Source organism: Haliaeetus albicilla, chromosome 12, assembly GCF_947461875.1.
Source record: "Haliaeetus albicilla chromosome 12, bHalAlb1.1, whole genome shotgun sequence".
Classification (NCBI taxonomy): Eukaryota; Metazoa; Chordata; class Aves; order Accipitriformes; family Accipitridae; genus Haliaeetus; species Haliaeetus albicilla.
Genome location: NC_091494.1, coordinates 30,812,331 through 30,835,150, shown reverse-complemented (window position 1 = coordinate 30,835,150; position 22,820 = coordinate 30,812,331). Strand labels below are relative to the sequence as shown.

Sequence of the window (22,820 nt, the reverse complement as noted above, 5' to 3'; positions counted from 1 at the left end):
TGCTTTTTTTTTATACACTTCCCCTTCTTGATCTGTGTCTTAAACAGATTCTCCAAAGGGACATATAAAAGACAGCTGATTTCAGCTAGAGGTAATAGCACATATTTGTGTGTTTCTTTTATCCTTGTTTAAAATGGTAGATTTATGGCACTGATAGAGTGTCAGTCACCAGAGTAGCTGGCCCTGAGAGCATAGAAATTGATGGTATATGAGCAAAAATTGGCTTACTGGAAAGAAAAAATGCAGCACATTTTAGAAAAGCGATAGAGAAAAAGAAAGCAAATTGGGCATTGCAGCCACAAACCATCTCTGCAGGCTTCTCAGGACAAGAACAAACATCTCATGAAGCAAGAATAACTTCCAGGGACTCAGAGGCAGATGCTTGCCACCCTTTTCCAGGAACACAGCAGCCAGAGCTTGCAAGAGCTACATAGGAAGAAGAGAGAAAGAGCCTATGATCTTTCCTGTGGAAGCAGAAAATCCTTCTTTCTTTTTTCTGGAAACTCTCTTCTCAGCCAATTAATGGGTGGATGCCTCCACATTTGAAGGGTTTTGCTACTGCCTTGCATTACTACAACTGTAAGAAGAAAACTGTCTTGCTGCTAACACTCCCAAACCTGCAGAAACAATTTATATGTGTTTTGAGAAGTTTACAGGGAGCACTTGACTGACCTTGACCAGAAAAAATATGTGAGGGAAGGGAGTGGGATGCTTTTTCTATTAGAAGTCTCAGCATCTTCTGCCTGCCATATGTGAGCCTCCTCTGAGGATCTTCAACATGCTAATCTGACAGCAAAGTCTGTGCTAGGCTCTCCCAGCCAGAGAGTTGCTGATGTCCTCCCTGAATGGGGAGTGGGGTTTGGAGCCTGCTCAGATCCATTGCAGAGCAGAACAGTGGGACATTTTGGGGAAATTTAAACCTTGGGGGGGTGCTTACCCTCAGCCCTCTCATATGCAAGGTGGACTCTGATGACAGGAGTAATGGCCTGCAAAACCAGTAGTAGCTGCCGGGATACTGGGGTGAGAATGACTGGCTAAAAAGGAAAGAGGAAAACTTTGCAGACTGATGAGATTTCAAAGTGTCTGCTCCTGTAGTTTTCACAGTGTTGCCAGAGAGCCTGAAAGTATACAAGAACAAGCGACATTTGGTCTCAGTGTATGAAAAATAGTAAAGGGCCATAGCATCTGTCAGAGGCAATGTGAGCCAGCCAGAACATGGCTCCAGGCTGCATTTCCACCTGGATCCCTGATGTCCATTTGGCCCTCCCCATAGCTTCCTGACTCAGCTCTCCTGCTCGAGTCGCCATGCGCTGGACCATCTGCTGTGCTGGACTTCCAGCCACCATGGCTCAGAAGAACAGTGATGCATCACGGGCTTGTGCAGAAAGGCATGGGGAAGATGGAGACTTAACAAGGAGGGAGCTGCATTCTCAGCCCCTGAGGCTGCCTTACTTCCATCCCCCTGCACCTATCTTATCTTTGCCTCTTTCTAAAATAAAAGGAATAGAAAAATTAACAACATGAAAAAGGGAGGAGATGATAAATAGTATCTGAAAAATTATCTATGTCCTCATTTCAGAGCTTTGCATGGTAACAAGGAGGTAGAAGGCCTTTTTCTTTATTAATATATTAAAATATTAAAAGGCTGGGTGTCTCCTGAACCTACTCTGTTGTCATGGACTGAGAAAGCTCCTAGGAAGTGTTCTGCAGAACACTATTGCACTTGAGAAAATATCCAGGGGTGCCATTCAAGGACCAGAGCTAATCAAAGCTAAAAGACAAAATTTGCTATTGAACTGTTAATGGGGACTTGGGTCCAGCCTGGACAAGAGTGATATTTGCACCTTTGCTTTTGTGCTGAGACAAAATCTCTACCAATGGGACAGGAATGCTGTCAGGGGTCTGGCTGGAATCGGGAAGAATCAAAGCCACATCTCTTCTGATATCCTTTAGCTCCTTAGTCTTGTGGGTTTGAATGAGACCAGTTCTGTGGGAGTACTGCTCCTAGCAAACTTAAATCTGAGCCAGTGATGATCAAATTTCACGGCTATTGGGGGGTTTGGTTTGGCACATTAGTGGTTCCCCTATCAGAATCTGTTAATTCCTTGGCAGTTATCAAAATACATGATTGTTCTTCTTTGTAAATCTTTGCCAATAAAGCAATAAGACTTTGATGCTGTTATAGCTGTTATGTTCTATTATACCCTCCGTTTGCCATTAATAATGTAACCATGTGGTGGGGCCTCGCTACTCATATATGAGAGTGACAGCCAGGCTGTATAACATATATGTGTGTGTATATATATATATATACACACACACGCACTGAATAAAGGTTTCTTTGTTTTCTTTTCCTTGGCAGGTCACTATGGAAAGGATGTTTACCGAAGTGGAGGGCCAGATCTCCATAATTTCATCTCCTCCGGGTTTGTCACGTTAGGAAGAGGACACACGAAGGGTACAGTGGAAACAATTTTTTGCTAAATAAAAAGATTGTTTTAAATAAAAAAGCTATAACTCAGAAGCTGGGTTCTAAGTGCTATGAGATAACAGTATTGGACTGCAGTCAGTAGATTTAGTCTATAAAATATTGCTGCAGGTAAAATACTGTGCTCCTGGCAGAACCTTTTAAATCCTAGCAAGGGAGACGGTGGGAGAGTGTAGAGTTGGACAGCCAGACTCCAGACTCCACTCTGACTTTGCAGTTCAACAATTTATACTGCTTTGTGTTTTCCTGGGTGCATGGTTGCAAACCATAATTGTGCTGCTGTACTTATAAAGAGAAGGGGAAGGAGTGTAATGCTGTCCAAGGGCAGGCAGTTAACACTTCAAGAGTGCTTTTCTGGATTTCTTTTGTTTGACTTCTGGGCTTTTTTTGGGGGGGTAATATGAATATTTTATAAAATTATTTCTTTTTAGGTCCTAAAACGTATATTTTATGTGTTCATATAATCTGTGATATAATGTACAAACATGAAAACACAAAAATATACATATACTGCTCTGTGTATGTTCTGTGTATATGTACTGTATATAAAATATATGTTGAGAGACAGTTGTAGCTATATTAGATAAGTAACCATATATCCTAGGAGTTGTGGTGACACAAACACTGTGAGATCTGACTCAAAGTAGCTGGTCACCAGAACCCCAGATGAATGTTCTTTTATGACGTTGTTGCATATTTGGTGAGTTTTTATAGTGTACAGTGAGACTATGTTTGGAGCATCTTTCTGTTCACACCCACACCCTGACTGAGTCACACTGGTGCACTGGCAGTGGGTTGCGACACTGGGAGTGCAAGCATGTGCCATGCCAGTACTCATCTGGTTTTGTGTCTTGCTGACTTTTGAGACTGTTGTACATTTATATAGACACAATGTATGTGGAGAAACCTATATAGACACAATGTACTGTATGTGGAGATGTGTCCATGTGCTCACCTGGTTGAATGCACCTGTGTTGTTTCTGTGGATGACCATGACTCACAAATTATTAAAAGACCTTTATTTTTTCGTACATTTCCTGCACTTTTTCAAATTCTCCACGAGTGTCATCCAAAGCAGTGTTGGTCCTGTAGAACTGTCAGAGAAGAACAAATATATGTATATTGTCTGTGTATGTCTGTGTGTGCTTAAATAAAGTTTACTGAGGCTGAGGCAGCACCCGTGGGCCTTGTAATACAATACCCTGCAATTCCAGCCTGGCACTGCACTGGTGGGAGGAAAGCAGAGAAAACCACCATGAACCTTCGGGTGGGCTGGGAACTGAAATGGTTCAAGGAAAGACTCATGGATGGCATTTCACACAAGGTCCCCCTTTCTCCTCCCCATCCAAAAGGAGTTTTACAGTAATGTCATACCACATCAGGCTTGACAGTATCGTTAGGATGAGATAGCAAGTGTACCCTAGTAGAGGGATGATCTACAGAGTGGTGTGTCCAGATAGCCTTCATCAAGCACATGGATAACCCTGGGCAGGGCTGTAAAACCTGCCACTGTCTGAGATATTTGGATTATCTTCAAGCAGTTTTCTGTACAAAATATTTTTCCCAGTTCCTTCCCAGATAAGAATAAAACCTGATTTCCTTCTTTAACTGAAAAGTCTTGGGGGCTCTGTTCTTCTGTAGATGGGCCAGTGGTTTTCACACCTTTTCCACTGACTTTGCTGGAAGCCCCCCCGAGCACATTTCCTATCCCTGGGAAAGTGGGAGAATGGGCAATGGGAGTCCAAACTGTTTATATACCACCTCTTCCAACAGCCATCAGATAGGGCGGTGCTTTCCAAAGTGAGTAAAAGACTTATTATCTGAGGAAATTAAACTACATCTTAGCTGTTTATGGACATAAAAGAATGGATTGGCCTTTGACTTTACATTTCAGCTACCTGTAAATTCACATTTTACTTGAACAGTTACATAATGTTAGCTTCTTACTTCTTAATGGTAATTCACATGCCCACTCACTACTGGTGCAAGTGATTAACATCTCCACACATTCTGCAGGCAAACTGCCTTGTTTGCTTGTACAAATGTGTAGATTTGTCAGCGATATGATTTGATTGCCTATTTGTGCTGTCAAAGCAGGAACTTTGGATGTAACAAATGGCTTGGGGGGTCTATCATTAGGATTGTGCTCTATATCATTTGACTATTTCTGGAAATATTACATGATAGAATTCCTGTGTTTGGTTTGAACTGGCAACCCAGTTGTACATGTAGACAGGAGAGAGGGGTGTTCCAGCAAGGGTTACAGTCCTGAGCTTTAGCTGAGCAGCTTCACACTCAGATTTTGTCCTATTTCAGTTCCAGCGCATGTGTTAAAATCTCCACCTCAGCTACCATTAGCCAAATAACCTCACCCTGCCTTGTTGTTTACATGGAGGAGGGTTTTGCTTTTAGACTGAACAAAGCCAATGAAGTTTATCTCAATATTTCTTTGCACTGGGAGACACATTTTTGGTGTTTTCTCAACTGTCTTCAGTGCTGGCAGAACTCCAAGTGCTGAGTAATATTTAAGAGCTGATCTATTTTGGGCAGAAGACAAAGATGTGAGACATGCCAAACTACCATGGATACCAAATCAGAATATGCACATGTCTGACATCCACAAGCTCCTGCAAGATTGTGATTTATGATTCTTATATGACACTCCATTGTGCAATGCATCACTGCCTGGCATTTAAGTCTATAAAATCACTACACAGTGTGTTCTTCAAACCATGGTAAAAGACTTCGCTGTCAGTCTGTCATGATAATCTAGGAATGAATCCAAAGTCTTTAGGCCATAGAAAGTCTCCATGGTGAGATGCATGGCAGGGCTCACCTGATGTTAGATATCTAGAAGTTAGACATTTTATTCTGAGGTAGTAGCCTTCAATTCCATGTAGAGACACCTGGGAGACACCAGCACCTCTAAATGAGTATTCACTGGATAGGCACTAGGCACCTCTTCCCCTCCTCTAGCAAGAGGGGATCCATGGCAGTCTAGGTCTTTTAGCCATCAGAGGAATGCAGATGAATCCTGCCTGCACTTGCTTATATAGGAGTAGCTACTATTGCTCCAATTGCTGTGGCAGTTGCTGTAAGAGTTCAGTGCTCTAGTGAAACAAGTAGGAACACTGAAGACAGGAGCTATCACATCCCTCTGTGCACTAACCTAATTTTAAAAACAGCTTCTTCAACCTAGTCTCTCTCTGAGCATCTTGCTGGTCTCAGATGTCCCAGGTTGAGACTACCCTAACATGACCCATACTCACTGTCCTGCCAGGGCTCTGCAGAGCTCTGCTCAGTCACGCAGGCTGGTGTAGAAAGTTACACAGCTGCAACATGACATGGAGCAAGCACTCACATGGATATTCAACCACAGTGAGTGAACAAGTCTTGAAGAGCAATAAATTCACTCCAGATTAAATACTCCAGATCATGATTGTTGAGTTTTCAGGTAAAAATGCATTTTTTATTTGTTTTTTTTTTACTCTCAGGCTCAGACCTTGAAAATAGTTTCTGAATGGAATTGGACTCCTTGTACTTCACCAGTCTGTGACAGCAGTAGCAATTCTGTAGAGCAGATGATAATCTCACTTTGTCACTAAACAACTTCTTTGTTTTCCTAGTAACTGCAACAGTAATAAAAATAGTGATTTTTTTTTCTTTCTGGAAAAGCATAATTTCCCAGTTGAACTGAGTGGTAGGGGTCAAGGAACAGTGAGGCAAGAGGAATATGGCATTTTAGACTCCTCTACTGTAGAGTCATCTCATAGGGAAAAACAGGACTTTTCCTACAAGCTGCTGATTTCTTGTAAGTTTATGCTAGATCCTTGAGGAGGTGCAGAGGTAGGGCTGCAACTTGAAAAGCATGTGTGGAAAACTCAGGAAGAGTCAAGTGTCCTCACAGCCCGCCCAATAACACTTTCAGAAATGGAACCTCTCACTTTTGGTTCAAGGCTGCAAATCTTTACTGTTCCTGGATTCACTAGGAGATGTGCTCTGAATTAGGGCATCTGCAGGTGTCTCTTTTCTTTAAGTATCCCACTAAAATTCGCACCTAGGATGTTCTCCAGCAGTGCCAGGAGGCAGGAAAAAAAAAATGAACCATGTATCCAAGTCAGTGTGTTGTGGCTGTTAAAGCCTGACTACATTGCTGCTGGCATCTCTGTGGAACTGCAGCAGCATCCTGTGGTGTGGGCAATGTGAAAATTATGTTGGTGTAGAGAAGCCAGCCTGGTGACTGAGCAATAAAAGCTACCCAGAGTCGCGTTTTATCTTGTAATATTTGGTGCAGATATGGCAAGATTTACAGCCTGAATGTGGGATTTGCCTGCCTGGGCCTCTGTTCTCACTGGTTTGCAGCATGGTTGTACCTCATGCATCCGCAAAGTGGCTCAGGGCACACTTTTGATGGTACAGCTGTCCAGTCTGAGCTGGTTTTGGTTCAGTGAATGTGACTCATGGTGGGAACATGGTATATGTCCTTTAGCAGGACCTTACACCCAGCTAGACATCATACTCCCCAGATACAGCCTCACCCCTCGCCATGTCCTGATAAATATCCCCATCCCTGTTACCTGAAAGGATGCACAGCATCCATGTACAGGCAGAGGGGAAAGTGAGAGGTCAGCTGTTGCTGACTTCTTGCTTTTTCACGGTTGAAAATATGTCCCTCAAATCAGCTGGGTTTTGTGCTTATTCAAAAGGAGCAAATTGTTCTCAATCTAGTCCCACCTTAGAAAATGATCACCTTTCTCTCCCAGGCCATGTGCACATGCATGTGCATCAGTTGTTTTGAGGACAGACAGACCATATACCCCATGGTGCCAGAGCAGTGGAAGGTGGCTACCACATGGGTTCAAGGTTTGGAAGCTGCAGAGGTTTGTAAGAGTGAGAGGAGACAAGGTAATCTCAGGGTGGGAGGGTGAGCTGACAGGCTTGAGGTAGCAGCTAAGTGTCACAGCTCCTCCTCACTCGCTTGTCTGTAGGTGGACTCTGACAAGCTGTGGGAGCTACCTCATCACCGACCTGGCACCTTGTGCTGCCAGTCCATGGCCAGCCCTTCACCTCACTGGGTAGTGCCCTGCAGCCTCCTGGGGATTCAGACCACTCTGGGGAGTGCACTGTGCTCCCATAGTCACCCCACAAGCCAGTACTGGGAGATGGAGGGCTCGATGGCAATAGGGTCATTCAGGCTTATTGCAAGATAAGTTTCAAGAGTAAAGCAACAGCTTGCTTTATCTGACAGTTTAACATTTGTGTTTGTTTATAAGAGAACCTCCTACAAAGGCAAACACGAAAGAGGACAAATGCAGGTCTAGTTCATATTTAGCAACCAAGATCTTCCTGAGCTGCTTCAGTGTCTCAGCCAGCTGAGGTGGGCGGCAGCTCCACTTTCTCATCTTTTTCTTCCCTGGGAGCTCCAGAGCTTTCCCAGCGCCGTGTCTCTGCTGCTCCCACTGGAAGGAGATGCCTTCCCTCTGTATGGAGAGAGGAAGCACAGAGTAAATGACTCACAACTAAGTCTATGTTTGCCCAAGACGGCATTGCCAAGTTCATGTTTCTGTGACTCTTAGAAAAGCTTGTCGATGATGATAGATAGGGCTGTGGGACATCCTGTGTCAATATGAGGATCAGGTAATTTCCTTCCTGAAATGTCTTGATCTACCCATCCATCGTGTTCCCTCGTTTGCACATTCTTCCCACCTTCATTGGTTTTTCTGCAAGCTGAAGAATATCTGTGACAGGCTCTGTATTTTATAAATGACATACCTGTATGCAAACTAATCTTTATGCAGACACCTCAATGGATTTATAATATTCAGCATGCTGCAAGCTTTGCATACAGACTAAACGTGATACGACATGGCGAAACAGGATCAGGTATTCATACTGGCTGACACCACTTCCTCCTCTTGTACGCACATTGTACGCATTCCCCTTTTACACACACACTGTTCCTTTTGGAGACCCCGAACTGAGCCCCTTTTACAAGCACCAACGCAGGAACCAGCAGTTTTACTGGTCCATTGGCATGTAAATATGATTCAGAGGTGAATAGTAGGAGAGAGATTTATTAATTTAATCATCATTAGCAGTTTGAGGATTCTGATTCCTCTCTCCAACACTGATTTCCTCTCTCCAGTCCTGGTTCCCTGCTGTCATAGCTGGTTCCCTGTCACTTGGCTGGCAGCCTTGTGTTCCAGTTTCTTTCCCAAAGTGCTGGTTCATACCCTTAATTTGTTATTTTGGAGTCTTGAATTACATCTGTCACAACCAGCATTAGCCCAACGCAGCTACAAAACATGCAGTGAATCAGCTCCAAGATGGAATTTACTGCCTCCCCCCATCATTAGTAATCCACAGTTGCAATAGACTCATTAATACAAGGAAAGAGAGAAGTTTAAGGGTCATTTTTTTCATACCTGCATCTGTAATATGCCATGAATAGATTATGCAAAAATTGAAGGTTAGGTATGTTGAGTCTTTTTTTTCATTAAACACTTGTTAGACATTTCATATCAATGGAGAGATGTCAAGCCAGAGCCCGCTGCATCCCAATGAATCATTTTATGTTCATCCTGGATAATATCGAATTATTTTGATGGTGTCTTGCATTGTGTGTGTTAAAGATCACTTGCATTCTGATTCCAGATTAATTTCAACTATTGCATATTCTGGCACTTAATTGTATTGACTTGAAAATAGGAACATTGGGATGTGGAAACTGCTTCACGGTTTTGCAGAAAGATTCCATTACGCAATAGAGCATTTCAATCCGCTCTGAATTATTTAATCAACTTCAGACACAACCGTCCATTTCTCAGCAGAGTCTGGACAGCTCTTTTTTTTTATAGCCCTCTGAATAGCTGGGTGGGAGGAGAGTGGGAGAGTGGGAGGTCACAGAAACCACACCGATCCCTGCAGCAGTTGCGCAGCATGCCACTGCTGTAGGCAAGGAATGGGGTGAACATGAGCAAAACCACCTCAGTCCCTGGGGTCACCTTCTGCAAAACAAATTGAAATAACTAAGGTGATGGGTTCATGTCCTTCTGCCTTCAGACAAACTGGCCACAAACCTGGCTTGAAGCATAACCTGGAGAGGCTGTTTTGGAACGTGGCTCTCCAAGCTAGTGTGTACCACGCTATGAGCAAGTAGCAGGAGGATTGGCAGCTAATCTGAGAGCCTTCCTCGAGCTTATTAAGGAAACAGCAGAAAAATGACCACAAGCAGGGCACAGAGCACATATCTCACTGCTAAGCCAGGAGACTCAGCTTCCCGTGGCAAGAAGCCCACAGTTGCTCTGTAGCCAGCTAATAAATGGAGACTGCTGCCTGCAGCAAGAAAGCGAGCTTCCCCTGTGGGCAGCCTCACTGGTGCATGTGAAGAGACACTTGTTGTCAGCTGGAGATCATATTGTTCACCACCTCAGCCAATCGATGGCATTTTTAATGTGACCTGATCAACATGCTTCCTGGAGGACACAGGACTGAGGTGGGAAGAGAGGATGCCAGCCAGGTTGGGTTGCCTCTTCTTTCTCTCTGAAGGACAGTTAAACCCAGAATCCTATGTCTAAGCCAGGGAAAGACCACCCTGTGCCTTTCCAAGTGTGCACATTCAGGCTGGGATTAGCAATGTATTTTGGCAACTAGTACTGAAACATGCAATATTGGAGCTAAACATGCACCCGGCACTCTGCAAAAGGTCATGGGGCATCTCTGGCTTTTGACTTCAGCATGTGGTCCCCTTTACAGACCCAGGCATGCACAGGAGTTTGGGACTAGCCTTCACCACTGCCACCACTGAGGGCCTTATGTTTCCGCATCAGTGTAAATCACAGAAGTTATCACTCAACTCGTTCTCTGTCTGTGGTCAGTGAATTATTTTGCTCCCAATTCCTTGTCCTACAATCTCCATTGTATCCAGCAATCTGCTGAGTTCCCAGGGATGGTTTTCAATAATCTATTACTCTAGAATGGATTTCTCTTCTTTCTGCTGTGTGTTAACAGTATATCAAAATAAATTACAATAGCTGAGAGGAGAAGAAAAAAGCCCTGCCTGTTATCGGATGCCCTTTCACAGAGAGTCTGTCAACTCTCCATGATGTTTTGGCAGATACCTTTGAAAACTAAGCTGAAGGCTGGTGAAAAGCTGGCAGTTACAGCCCAGCTATCTATGAAACAGGGAGCTTCAGCTGCATGCCACAAAATTCTCTTTGAAGAATATCTTTCTCTATATTTATTATCAAGAACTGATGTATAAAACCCCTAATGATTTCCTGCTACAGTGTCACTGAGCATCTCAGGCTGGTTATCTCCCCAAACAGGGATTTTAACTAAAATTAAGAATCACCCTTAGAGTTTCTTAAGCAGGTCAGCATTCAATCTTAATTGTGTTTGCAGATTGTAAATAAGAAATTCAAATTTTATGAAAAAATTGGAGATTCTTGGGTGCAGATAGGGACTCTGCAGAGGGATCTGTAATTCGGAAGCATCTCTGATGTCACCAGAACAACTGAATCTTGTGGTTCGGCAGATGAAGAGCTTGGGCACACCCGAAAATCTACTGCTATAGCAAAACCAGTATGTTATATACAGTTTATCTTCTAAAGTTCCTTGGGAGGAACACTGGCTCATCATCAGAGAAGTGTCTTTGGAGACACAGGCCCCAGGTTTGCTTTCCGGATTTAGTTTCTAGACATGGTGCTCACTCATAGGGGAATTATTTGGTCTTAGGAGCTTCAGTTTATCCTTTAATAGACAGTATAAAGATATGGACAATTTTGGGGGGTTTATACAACAAATGCCACAGAATTAATTGCAGACAGTCCTTGAGAGACAGACTTGAACTTACTGATTGACTTTTTCTACTCTTTGAAACAGATTAATCTCCATTTCTTGACAGCATGCGGGCCCCTGGCTGTGACTAGTTTATATTGTGGTAGTGTCTAAAGGGCACAGGTTGAAGATGGGAACCATGATCCCTAGATGGGGACAAACCAGAGGGAGACATACCCCAGATGTCTTATTCCTTCTTGTACTGGATTTACAGGTGTGCAACAGCTGAATATCTGTTGAAGTAGCAATGTTAAGTTTCACAATTTACAACATCACTTTGTTGTCCCAGATCTACTTTTACAGAGCTGTGGTTAGCTAGTCATTTAGTTCCTGTTCTGTTCGTCAGCAGGAGGAATTCTTCTTCATATTATTCTAAAGTCAGTTTTGTTTAATACTGCCACGACTTTGCTACAGGTCTGGTGTCCATGCTCTAAGAGGTGCATAGTAAAACAGCTGAGTGAGGGCTTTCCCACTGCAATTGTTTTGCAGTCAAAAGGATAATAAAATTTTCTTTGCCTAAGCACAAAATCTGTGGCTTTCAGTGTGTTGGGCCCTTAATCTAGCCTTAGCTGAAATAACAGAAGCTGAACTGTAATCTGCTGCTGTGTAAGGCCTGCTGCAGTTAGCATATTGCTCTTCTGCTTCATAGACAGCAGATGTAGATGTTTTCATCCTTTTCTTGTCCTATCAGCTGCAGTTGCATCCAAGCAGGACTGCTGTACTCTTCCAGGACAGGGCAAAGCCTGTTGGCTGAGAACCTCCTTCCGTTTAGATTGTCTCATAGTGACTAATGCTGGTGACATTTGTCAGTGAACCATTAATCTTCCATTCATGGGGCTGCAAGGACACTTCAGAGGTCTGTAGTGAAGCCAGCTGATTCCTACCATCTCTGGCTTGAAGTCAGGCTTGTACTTTCAGCTAGGCACCAAAATCCTTCTCTACTCAGTGAGAGATGCTGCGCATTTCATCGATCCTGATGCCACAGGCTGAGGTCACCACCAGGACCAGGATGACTGTTGCCCTGCTTCTGTTCTTCATTGTGTGCCAGGATGCAATGTGGACTGCTGGCAGCCTTGGGCTTGTAGGAGACACAGTGCTCACAAGTGTAAGGCCTCTGCTTTCATGGATTGGCACAGCAGATGCTGGAGGAAGTGCTAAGAAGTTTGCATGATTAAACTCAAGTCTTCAAACCAGAAGCCTATTTTTTTGCTCCAGAGAAGGACTGGTTTCTCTCTGGCATGTGAAAGATCTTGCTTTAGCTGGAAGATATTTCTAACTGTTGAGTTACTCTTTGTGCACTCAGGGAGAGTCTGAGCTCAGCAATTTCCCGCCTGCCAGAGTGATATTGCTGTGAATGAGTTTAGGTTATGAAATCAGATTGTAGCATACCTTTTTTACAGGTGAGGGAAGTCTGTGCAGTGCAAAATTCGCTACTGTTCTCCATGAACAAACAGTGCAGGGTTCCCAGGAAGGAGGGAGGAGGTAAGGTGAGCACCTGCATTACGTTGTTCTTTGTAACTGCTTTGAGGCTGAAATTAATTTACAGTCCCTTGTGGCAGGAATTGCTTCTGCTGCCACGGCAGTGGGTAGGCAGTTGAGTCAAAGTGCTACAGTCCTCTTAGGACTTGAGGAGAAGGAATGGGCAGCCCTCATCTGTCTTTTTCCTGAAGATGGAGATAACTTGCTACCTGGAGGTTCTAAGGAAGTGGTAGGGCTAGCAGGTTCTCCAAGAAACCCTAAGAAAAGAGCAGATTATATTGGGAAGTGAGGGAGGACTATAGACTGAAGGATGAGTAAAGCATCTTCTCCTTGCTTGGACTTTCCAAAACAAGCCCTGCACTCTTCCTCCTGCCTTTCTTTTAAGGCACCAGCAAGTGCCGTAAAAGTTATCATCTCTTGGGAAGAATACACTCATAGCGCTGATCAGAGACATTGTATAGGAGAGGAGGGGTTGCACTGAGTTCCCCAGCAGCTGTGCCAGAAAGCACCCCTTTTAGAGGGCTGAGCCCCTTCCCACTGCTTGGCTCCTGCTGTTGCTGGGACAGCTGTTTCCTTTCTGACAGCGTCTCCATTTCTGGTCAGAACTGGAATAAACCCGTTCTGTCATCCACACTCTTCAGGTAGTGGCTTTAAAACTCCCCAGGGTCCTGAAATCCCTCATGCAGTGGCCATCACACTCCTGAAAACAGATGTCCACAATCACTTATTGTAGCAGTGTGCCCTTATTTCCTTACATAAAGGCAGTCATGATGATTTCTCCAAAGGTTTTCCTGGATGAGGGCATGACTCCATGGAGTAAAGCTGCCAGAACCCAGGTCTGTGGCAGTTTCTGAGATTGGTGGTTAGACTGAACCTGTGATTTTTTGTCCAACAGGTGAAAAGCAAGAAACACCTCATTTTCACTGACTCTCCTTCTAAATTAGTAGCTGCAGAAAAGAGAGCAGCATTTCAGCTAGAGACAAACGATAAGACAATGCCCATAGCAAGAAGGTACATGCAGCAGGAAGCCTTCAAGCAGGAGCAGATCTCTTCATGACAGTTTTTCTGACTCTTGGCTAGTCCTAGCACCAAGTGAATGAACAGAGAAACTGGGGTTTTGCCAGTAATTCATATAGCTGACATACAGTTTCTGGACGACAGCCTAGTTCCTCAACTAAAGAGCTGATTCCAAGCCCACTTTCTGCCAATGACTGGTATTTTTTAATTGATTTCAATGGCACTGGCTTGGATCTGCTGCAGAAAATAAACTTATGTATGCCAATGCAGACCATACCATACTGCTGTTGCACACCTGCCCCTTGAGAAAATGATGGATTTGCTTTCCCAATGTGCATTTCGCCCTCTGAACAAGGAATGAATTAAAGACACATTAGAGCCCCCCCCCTTTTTTTTTTTTTTTAAATGTAGCTGATGTTCCTGGAAATGTGCTTATAATGTGAACAAAAAGGAGTTTACTGGTCAGGCTGAAAATTGATCCCTGACTCTAGGAATCAAACCGGATTTTGCTAGTGGGAGTTTGTTCAAATTCTGTGATCAATGCATGAGACAGATTGAGCTCGGGGGCTTGCCTTCCCAGCTACGATAAGAAAAATGTTAGTGCAGACAGCGAGATGCAGATCTGCTGAGTAAAAACCCTCATCCTACACAATCATATTTCTGAACAGATCTGCTCTTTATGTGGGGCCATATCTGTGCACACAACTCACAGATTTCTCTTTGGAAACATAGCCCTTCAAAATTTTATTAAGGTACTATACTCTTATCTATTCTTTTTATGTCATCACCCTGCCTCAGTTGTTTAAAATGTAACACAAGTTTTATTCCAAAGTATATGTTACTGTTATTAATTCAAGATAGGCTCAGATACCAAGACCATACTGTCTATAAAAGGCATGTCCTCATATTCATTTTAAACCAGGAAACTAAAAATAGAGCCAGTTCAAATATAGGTGATGAGAATAACCTGAGGTTCATATTAGGAGGTATAATATGAATAAAGGCTTTAAAAGTGCCTGGAAAAGTGCCTGTGCTTGGAGGGAGCTGCAGATAAAAGTTTGTAAAGTAGATTTGGGACAGAGAAGGTAGCTTGGTGAGTACTATGCATCGTCTCTGTATAGCAACCGAAAGGCATTGAATTAAAAATTCTGTATTCAGAACAGAGAGCAAGAAATGCTTTTTGAGTCAGTGTGAGTATTAGCCTGTGGACTTCACTGTCACAAGGTGCTGTTGAGATCAAGAGTGTGCAGGACACAAAACACAAATCATGATACGCTTACAGGTAGTGAGAAAGGCAAAGTTACCATAAGTGTCAAAAGAGGAGTGAGGGAAGTAATACGTACGTTCAGGTCTGAGGCTTAAGTGCCTCAAACTATTGAGACTGGAGGAAACCTCTTTGAGTTCAGGCTGTCCCATAAGTGTCCAGGGCAGGGGTTCATCTTGTAAAACAGTTAATACCCTGTACCCACAGAGTACCAGAAATGTGCTTAATTTGTTCCAGTTTGGTATGACCTGAGTGAAAAATAGGACACTCCAAATAAGGTGAGCGAGAACTGATCAACGACGGCATGGGAAGAAGTTGGGTCACAACTGAAAAGTCAACTCACTGTGGCACATTTGCAGATGGCATGAGGTGCGGGGCCACAGATGACCCTCACTGCTTCATTGTGGCCTCTGGACACTGGTGCGGGGAAACAACTTTGATACTGTTCTTGGTAATACCTCAACCTTTCTTCTCAGGGTTCCTCAATCTGCTTGTAGCTCAGGGTCCTGGCTGACGCTCACCCAGCCTGGGGGGTGTCCAGCTTTGCCCTGTTCCCCAGACAACACAGGAGCTTTGGCCTCCTGAGTGCTTCTAGCTGCTGCATGGAAACTGAGCACAAGCAAAACACAGATCCTACGTGGTTGTTGAGCTGACCCCAGTCTAAACTCTTGGTGGGCTGTTGATAGCCCCAGTGGCTTGGCAAGGAGGTGTTTCACTTCCTGCAGGCTCCAAATCGCTGAAAGTGGGCTTCACCAGCTGCAGCTGTGTCTAGGCAAGTACGGGGCTCGCACAAGTCAGCAAGCAAATGAGTTTAAGCAGTGCAGAGGAAAGATGAGCAGAAGAAGATAAATGTGTGACCCACCCTCCAGTGCCACACAAGAGTGCAGCCCAACGGGACACGTGCATTTGAACCCACAAAACCACAGCACTCTGTCTTGTATCACCCATGCTGTTTATCTCTCTCTCAAATGTTTAAGCCCTGTGTAGGCTGTGATCCCTTCCTACTTCAAACGAAATATCTTACTGGGGGCACAGTACCCACAGTGTGCCAGGCTGGTCCCTTCCCATCCCTGCCCTCCAAAAGCAAAGCAGATAGTGAGGCAGGTCCTGTCAGCAGTTTGGCAGTTTCCAGCCCCTTTCTGTGCCTTGTGGTACATCCTGACACAGACTCTGCCACGTAAATACATACATAGGCCAGTGACTCCATATCTCACTGATGCTGAGGCATCCTCCCCTGGCTTGTCAGGCCAACACCCGTTGTCAAGTATCGTCAGTTCTGACTTGCCTTTTAGTGAATGATAGGAAGAGGTTGTGCAAAATGATCATGCCCCATGTTCTGGTGGCTTTTCCTGCCCCTGATGAGGTCTCTGGGCTCCTCTGCAGTCTCTCTCACGTGCAGTGCAGACAGTTGTACGGTAACACTTTGTGTTGTCCATTCACAGTACTGCGTGTTCAAGTGCATCTTTTTAAGACCTTAACTTTCCTATTTCCCTACCTTTCCTTCAGTTATAACACAAGCCTTCTAGAAGATCTTGAGCTTCAGGTCTTATTTCTCAAGATCCCTCAAGTGGTTGGCAGTCTTTTGAAATTCTTCATGGGCAAGCAGCAGCAGCACAGAGCCTGGCAGCAGGTGAGAGATGCAGACAGCCACAGCTAGCGCAGGGCAGGAATCTACTGGGACAGCACGTCCGTGGCTCCCATCACACACCTCCCTCCAACCTGCCACAGAAGAGAGCTCGTCCGCGTGTTCTTGAGTGTATTGTACACTGTCATGATCATGCTCATTACAGAGTTTTCACCCCTTAGATGTGAATGAGGATTTGTATAGACCAAGTGAAAACAAAATACATAGCGGCTGTTGGATTTTCTAAACAAGCCTTTCAGAGCTGCTGGCTTCTTTTTCATATGCAGATAAGACGGAAGTACCTTGAAATATCTAGGCAGAACTGCACAAGAGACACTGAACTGGGGATGGCAATCATAACAGAGTGAATTTTTACCATTTTCAAAGCCTTTTCCTGCACCAGTATTTCCCAAGAAAACCATCCAATAAATCCGAATGACTATCTTAATTTTGAAGTTGGGGGAGGAGAGACAGGAACAGGACTGGAACAGGGATCAAACATGATGCATAGATCAGAAAGATAGTTTGATGGAAATAAGCTGGAGTCTGAGTGGGAGAAGGAGATACAGTGACTATATCTACCTTGGACTGTGGCATTAGTTGTGACCACTGTACACATCTGAGGTGACTTTCAGAGCATACCAGAAAGGGGGTTCAGATTTGTGGTATCCTGAGGATGACACAGGCAGCATGGATGAGACAGTCAGAAATGGGACCTGTTCAGTCTGTCCTTGCACCAAAACAACAGGCTCTGGATTATCCTCATGATTTGATGGTGTCTGGGTTCTCCCTTGGTCACTTGTTAATGCAGAAAGGAGTAAACATCTTTTCTTCAGGAGGATGCTGAGCTACCCATGCTGAGGTGTTGTTCAGGACAGTCTCATACAGAAATCCTTCTGTTCCAGATCTCTGGGATCTGGGAACATTACCAGTGAAGCTGAGATTTGGCAATAGTGACCTTTTTTTTCCATGGATTCTACAGCAAATCTTGAGCAGTGTTTGAGAGGAAGTGAGAAAGCATAAGCAGGGTTAACACCTTCTTCAGGTTCCTTTTTATCATTCTGCAGCATGGAGACTGGCTGTAACTGGAGAAACAATTCGAGCAGAAGTCCCAGGTCTGCACAAATGCCAATTCAGACATACCTATCAGCAGAAATTTAGCAGTGTCATTATCTTTTTCACAGTTTGCAACAAACCAGGATCCTTATGATGGAGCCATGATTTCTTGTCCATCAGCTGGAGTGGGACTAGGACTACCTGCCAGATTGCGTTGATGCCTAGGAGAGAAGCCCACATTTGTGGTTACATGTTTGCTCACATGGATTTCCCAGGCATAGATGAGTTACATCAGATATTCCTCTTTTCTTTCTGAAACAGTCAGCAAAGACAAAACAGTTAGTATGGCACCTCCATTTGACTTTGCTACTTGATCTCCATTGGTACTGCCTAGGGAGAAAGAGGCCCTGCTGTGGAGTACATCCCACATCACACGTCCAGAGCAGGCCAGAGGAGCTTCATCTTAACCAGGCCTAATTTCTCCAGTGGCTACCAGGGTGATTGACCCAGAAAGAAACTTCTCTAATACAGCCAATTTGAGGATCCCCACCTTCTGATAAATGCATAGTCCTTGTATTGATCAAGTACCCTGGGATAGAAGCCTCCAGCCGTCAGGATGGTTATGGGCCATCCACTAGGGAACAGAAAGAAGGCACAAAAATATGGTGCCTTTGAGCTATTATCTAGTCCTCTCTAGATAAGAAATCACCCACAGGAGGTGCAGGAGCCACTGAGTGGCTTCTCTTTGTCTACTCTGTTGAAGAAAAATTAATTCATACTGGAGCAGGCACAAAAACTGCTGCACAGAGGGTTTTCTGGGGAGGACTTGTCCTGCCAGACAAGATGAGACTAGAGTTTAGCTTGTTTAGCCCAGAAGAGGAAGACCGGGAGACATGGGATCATCCTGCATCACAGCAGTGGCTTAATAGCTGGGAGGCAAAATCATGTGCAAATTAAAGGACAATACTGGCACAGAGACAAGAGTGTGAAGATTAGTCATGGATAGCTTTAGTGCAGGAGGTTTAAAGGTCAGAGCTGTGAAGTTCTCCAACAGTCACCCAGTTAGTGTATTGGTGTGCACTGGGACAAGCACACTAGCTCTGTAGCATGGAGCTTGGTCAGTTCTCAGAGGAACACTCTGTCCCAGCATTCATGATACAAGGCCTGGAGGATGGTGCCCTTTTTCTCACTTGGGAGCACTGTGAGGAGGTTTGGAGCCCAGCAGGAGCAATGTTTCTGTAATAAGCCTGTGTCAGCAACCCAGAGTGCCTGATGGGGAGCAGAATAAAGGACAATTTGCCAGAGAAGGGTGGATTATTTGAGTCTTCATAGTTCTGTTCTGAAAGGACAAATAATATCCCTCAAGAAAGAGCTGCTGTACCTCTGAGTACATCAGCTTCCAGCTGCTCAGACTTTCATGAGAGTTGTGTCTATTCACAGCCCTGTTCTGCAGGAATTGAATGCATCAGAAATAAAGCAGATCAAGCTAACACATTCTTCTCTTGTATGCCCACTGGTTTTCTTGCAAAGATAGGTCCCATGCCTCAAACGTCAAGCCTCCAGACCTCTCCAAAGAGGGGAGAAAATTCAGTCCAGTGGACAGGAGGGGGCAGCCCTCCAGCTCATACCTAGGACTGCTCCCTACCCCATGTTATATGGCAGTCCACCCTCCTTTCTCAGGTGACCCCATGCCTTACAAGGCTCACAATAGCTTTGGAGGCTCACACATTGGTCATGTAGATGGGATTCATTTCACCTTACTTATAGCATCTGAAAATGAGGCTTTTAGTCTAAGCTGGTCATGTAGGCTCTTCAGGGTCAAGGGTGGGAGGTAGGCTTCTTTGCAGCGATTCAGGTCATCCTAAGACAGGTGAGTTTCTCTGTGTACATAAGAGCCTAGATGACCAACTAGAATTTCTGTACAAGCTTTACAGCTAAAACTAGGGAGGGGTGGGTCTAGTTTAAAATGACATCCCCTAAAACTACAGCTGGGAGGGGCATTTCTCCCTGCCCGTTCATTCCCTTCTCTCAATGCATCTTCCTTTGCTCCAGTACAAGCACTGGTGTGACCACACAATGAGCCAAATTAGAGAATTCAAATTGGATGAAACCAAACCCAGACCGCTTTGAACCCAAACCAGTTCACTATGTGTCCTCATGGATGCTGTGCTGGCTTGAGGGCAGGCATGGCAGGGAGCAAGCTGCAAAGGCCAGAGGAGGAGTGATGTGACTGTTTCAGCAGCATTGCTCCTTAAAATGAGCATGAAACTCCAGCATGAGTTGAAGCCCACTCTGTAGAGTCACAACACAGTACACCACAGTTAAAAAGCATGGCATTATAGAAAGACTACCCTGGATTTGTAGCTGACATCACATTTTGAGATTTGTGTTATGAAGTACAAGAGCTCCAGCTAGCATAAGCTGTATTTATCTTGCTTGTATTGATCCTTGCTCTGCCACAGTAATTTCTTGTCTTTAAGGATTCTCGTGTGTTTTAATGTAAGTCTTCACTGAAAGAGAAGAAAAGACAGCAAAATCACTGGTTGCTATGTGCAAGCAGTAGAATTTGTGTTGGAGAGCAGGAGAATTTGTGTTGGGGAGCAAGAAGGCTACAGCCACCCAGAGAATGGGGCTTAGGAGGGTGCTGATGCCAGAGCACTCAGAGGCTGAGATTTCTTTATCTGCATATGTCAACATGAGACACTCACAAAAGGGTGGCTTTCTCCAAATACACCCTCACTCTCTTTCTGGTACAGAGAGGGAGGACTGAAACACTGAAGTCCAGCAGTTTGTCCTCTGAACAGGGTTCACGAAGCCATACTCCCAACAGGCTCCATGGCAGCAGAGGCTTTGGGGGTGCCCAGTTAGCACCTTTTTTCTCTAGCATGCTTTTTCCTTAAGAAAGATGACAGTGTGAATGAGGCTGGAGGCAGATTTGTCTGAACTGTAAGGATTTTAACATGCCTGTACTTCTACCCCCCACGTCCCCACCTTAAGCAAGCTACTGATATCATACCGGAGCTGCATGCAGATATACAAACCATATGCTGCTAAATTAGTCTCACCGCCCAGTGTGAGGAAAGTTCAGAAGAAACCTAAGCTTCTGCTTTGCATATCTATAATACGGAGCTGAGCCCTTTGATGGGCTCCTCTGATGTCCAGGAGCTGTGAACATTCAAGATCTCAACACCAAAAAAAGGTTGGAGAAAACAACAGAAAATGTGTCCCTTCATCACCACTGAGAGCAATGATTTTTCCCTGGCAAAGGTTTACATGACAACAAAGCAAACTATCACTTTCTAAATAGGATGAGGCCAGTACAGACATTTATGCCATTGTGAACTGCCCTGGCCATGTACTAAAAAGACCAAACAGGCTCCAGTTTTGTAGATGAGGGAGAAGCCCATTTTACAGGCTCCTGCCACTGTTGGGCTGCTTTGAACTATAGGATCCATGGTGAGAACAAGGGCAAACGTCAGAACAAACTGGACAGGCTATGAGATGCAGGCTTTGTTTTAGTTGGAAATACTTTTTTTTTTTTTTTGTCACCAGGGAAACAGAAGCAGAAATGACAAATGCTTTCAATTTGTCAACATTTTCCACGGATATTTTTGGTCCTCTGGTGAAAAACAAAGCATACATATTTCTCAGTTTAAAACTATCCGATTCCCTTTCCAAATTGAACGTGGAAATGCTGTCAGAGGGCTGAAGGCACAGGTGGGGTTCTTTAGATGTCTGTTGTCACTTTGGACGACCGCCTTCTCTTGGCTCCTTGGCTGGCCCCCATCCCATGAGTTATCATCACCTTTTCTTGGACAGAGCCACCAACGTGTGTCACAGCAGCCTTTGCCTCCTGGAGGTGTCATCTGGCAGGGCACCATGACCCAGAATGGGAACATGAATCACCTGAGCTGCAGCTCAAATCTCCACTGAAGACAAACAAATTTAAAACAGTTTTGTTTCCAGTGAATTTTTTGTTTTATAATAAAGAGCGTTATTCCTGGCTAGGGAACAGCTGCCTTTGTGGGGAAAAAGGGTTTGGTGAAAGAATATGGTTTTCTATATATTTTTAAGAGGAAAAATACAGACTTTCCTTCCTGTAAAACTCTCTCAGTACAATCTTTTGATTTGTGAAGTTGAAAAAGAAATTGTAGGAAGTGAATTGAGGAGCTACGACCTGCTAGGACTTTCCCTAGCTAAGAGCCATGTCTCTGGAGATTATGTTTAGCTGGACTGATAAATCCTGCTGAGATTTCTACGCAAGTGTCTCGTGGAGAGCAAAGCTTTTGATTATCCTGTTGCTATTTATCAAATGCAAAGAACCATGTAAAAAAGTCATTTTCAGCCTTCAGAATTACTATACTTTCTCTCTGCTTTTGATGTCTGAGGAGAAAATAGCCCTGTGAAGCAACTTGATTTCTTCAGAGCTATTAACAAATCTTTCAGGGTCCCAGGGTGACATAACAGGTCTGGTCTGACTCATTCCATTTAAGAGTGTCTCCTTCCAGCCAGAAATAGCTCTGTGTGCAGCCATAAAAAACGTGAATCAATTAATGTCTTTTATTAACTAGAAATGCAGATAAATCCCTTCAATCAGGGGAATGCAAATTACTAGCTCCCATTCCTTCTCCCTCCCTGTTCTCTTTGTATCTGGCTTCTTCTTTAATAGGTCTTTTCGGATGTTGACTCCAGGTTCACGTGGCTATTTTTGCAGCTGAGTCTCAGATGTTCTGGGTTCGAGAAAGATATGTCAAGAAGCTACTGGCTCATGCTTCAGGAGATCATTAGCTTGCTGGGAGAGTAAGGAATTTAAAAATTATCTTAGCCAGGGAGCACCAAGTTAAATAGAAGCATAGGCTGGACTGGGAGAATGAGGCAGAGCGAATGGCTTCACGTTGAGTACATGGATGTATAGAACATAGGGAACTCAATGAAAATGCATCCTATGCACATATGTTAGTGGTATTTATTTAAAGAACGCGGCACACTGCTCCTGGTTTAACTGTGACTACAGCCTCCTCCCTTGCCGTGATCTGATCGGTCAGATCCTAGCA

General features: G+C 44.2%; 1 protein-coding gene across 4 annotated transcripts in view; it reads left to right on the top strand.

Annotated features, from left to right (window-relative positions):
• SHISA6 (shisa family member 6) overlaps positions 1 to 22,820 on the top strand; it is a 263,056-nt gene that overhangs the window by 58,210 nt on the left and 182,026 nt on the right. For all 4 annotated transcript variants that reach the window (XR_011327180.1, XM_069798870.1, XM_069798871.1 and 1 more), the window contains exon 3: positions 2,363 to 2,458. Coding sequence is in view for 3 of the 4 variants with exons in the window: in XM_069798870.1 (XP_069654971.1) it covers positions 2,363 to 2,458 (96 nt within the window). In the remaining variant the exon portion in view is untranslated. The remainder of the gene's footprint in view (positions 1 to 2,362; positions 2,459 to 22,820) is intronic.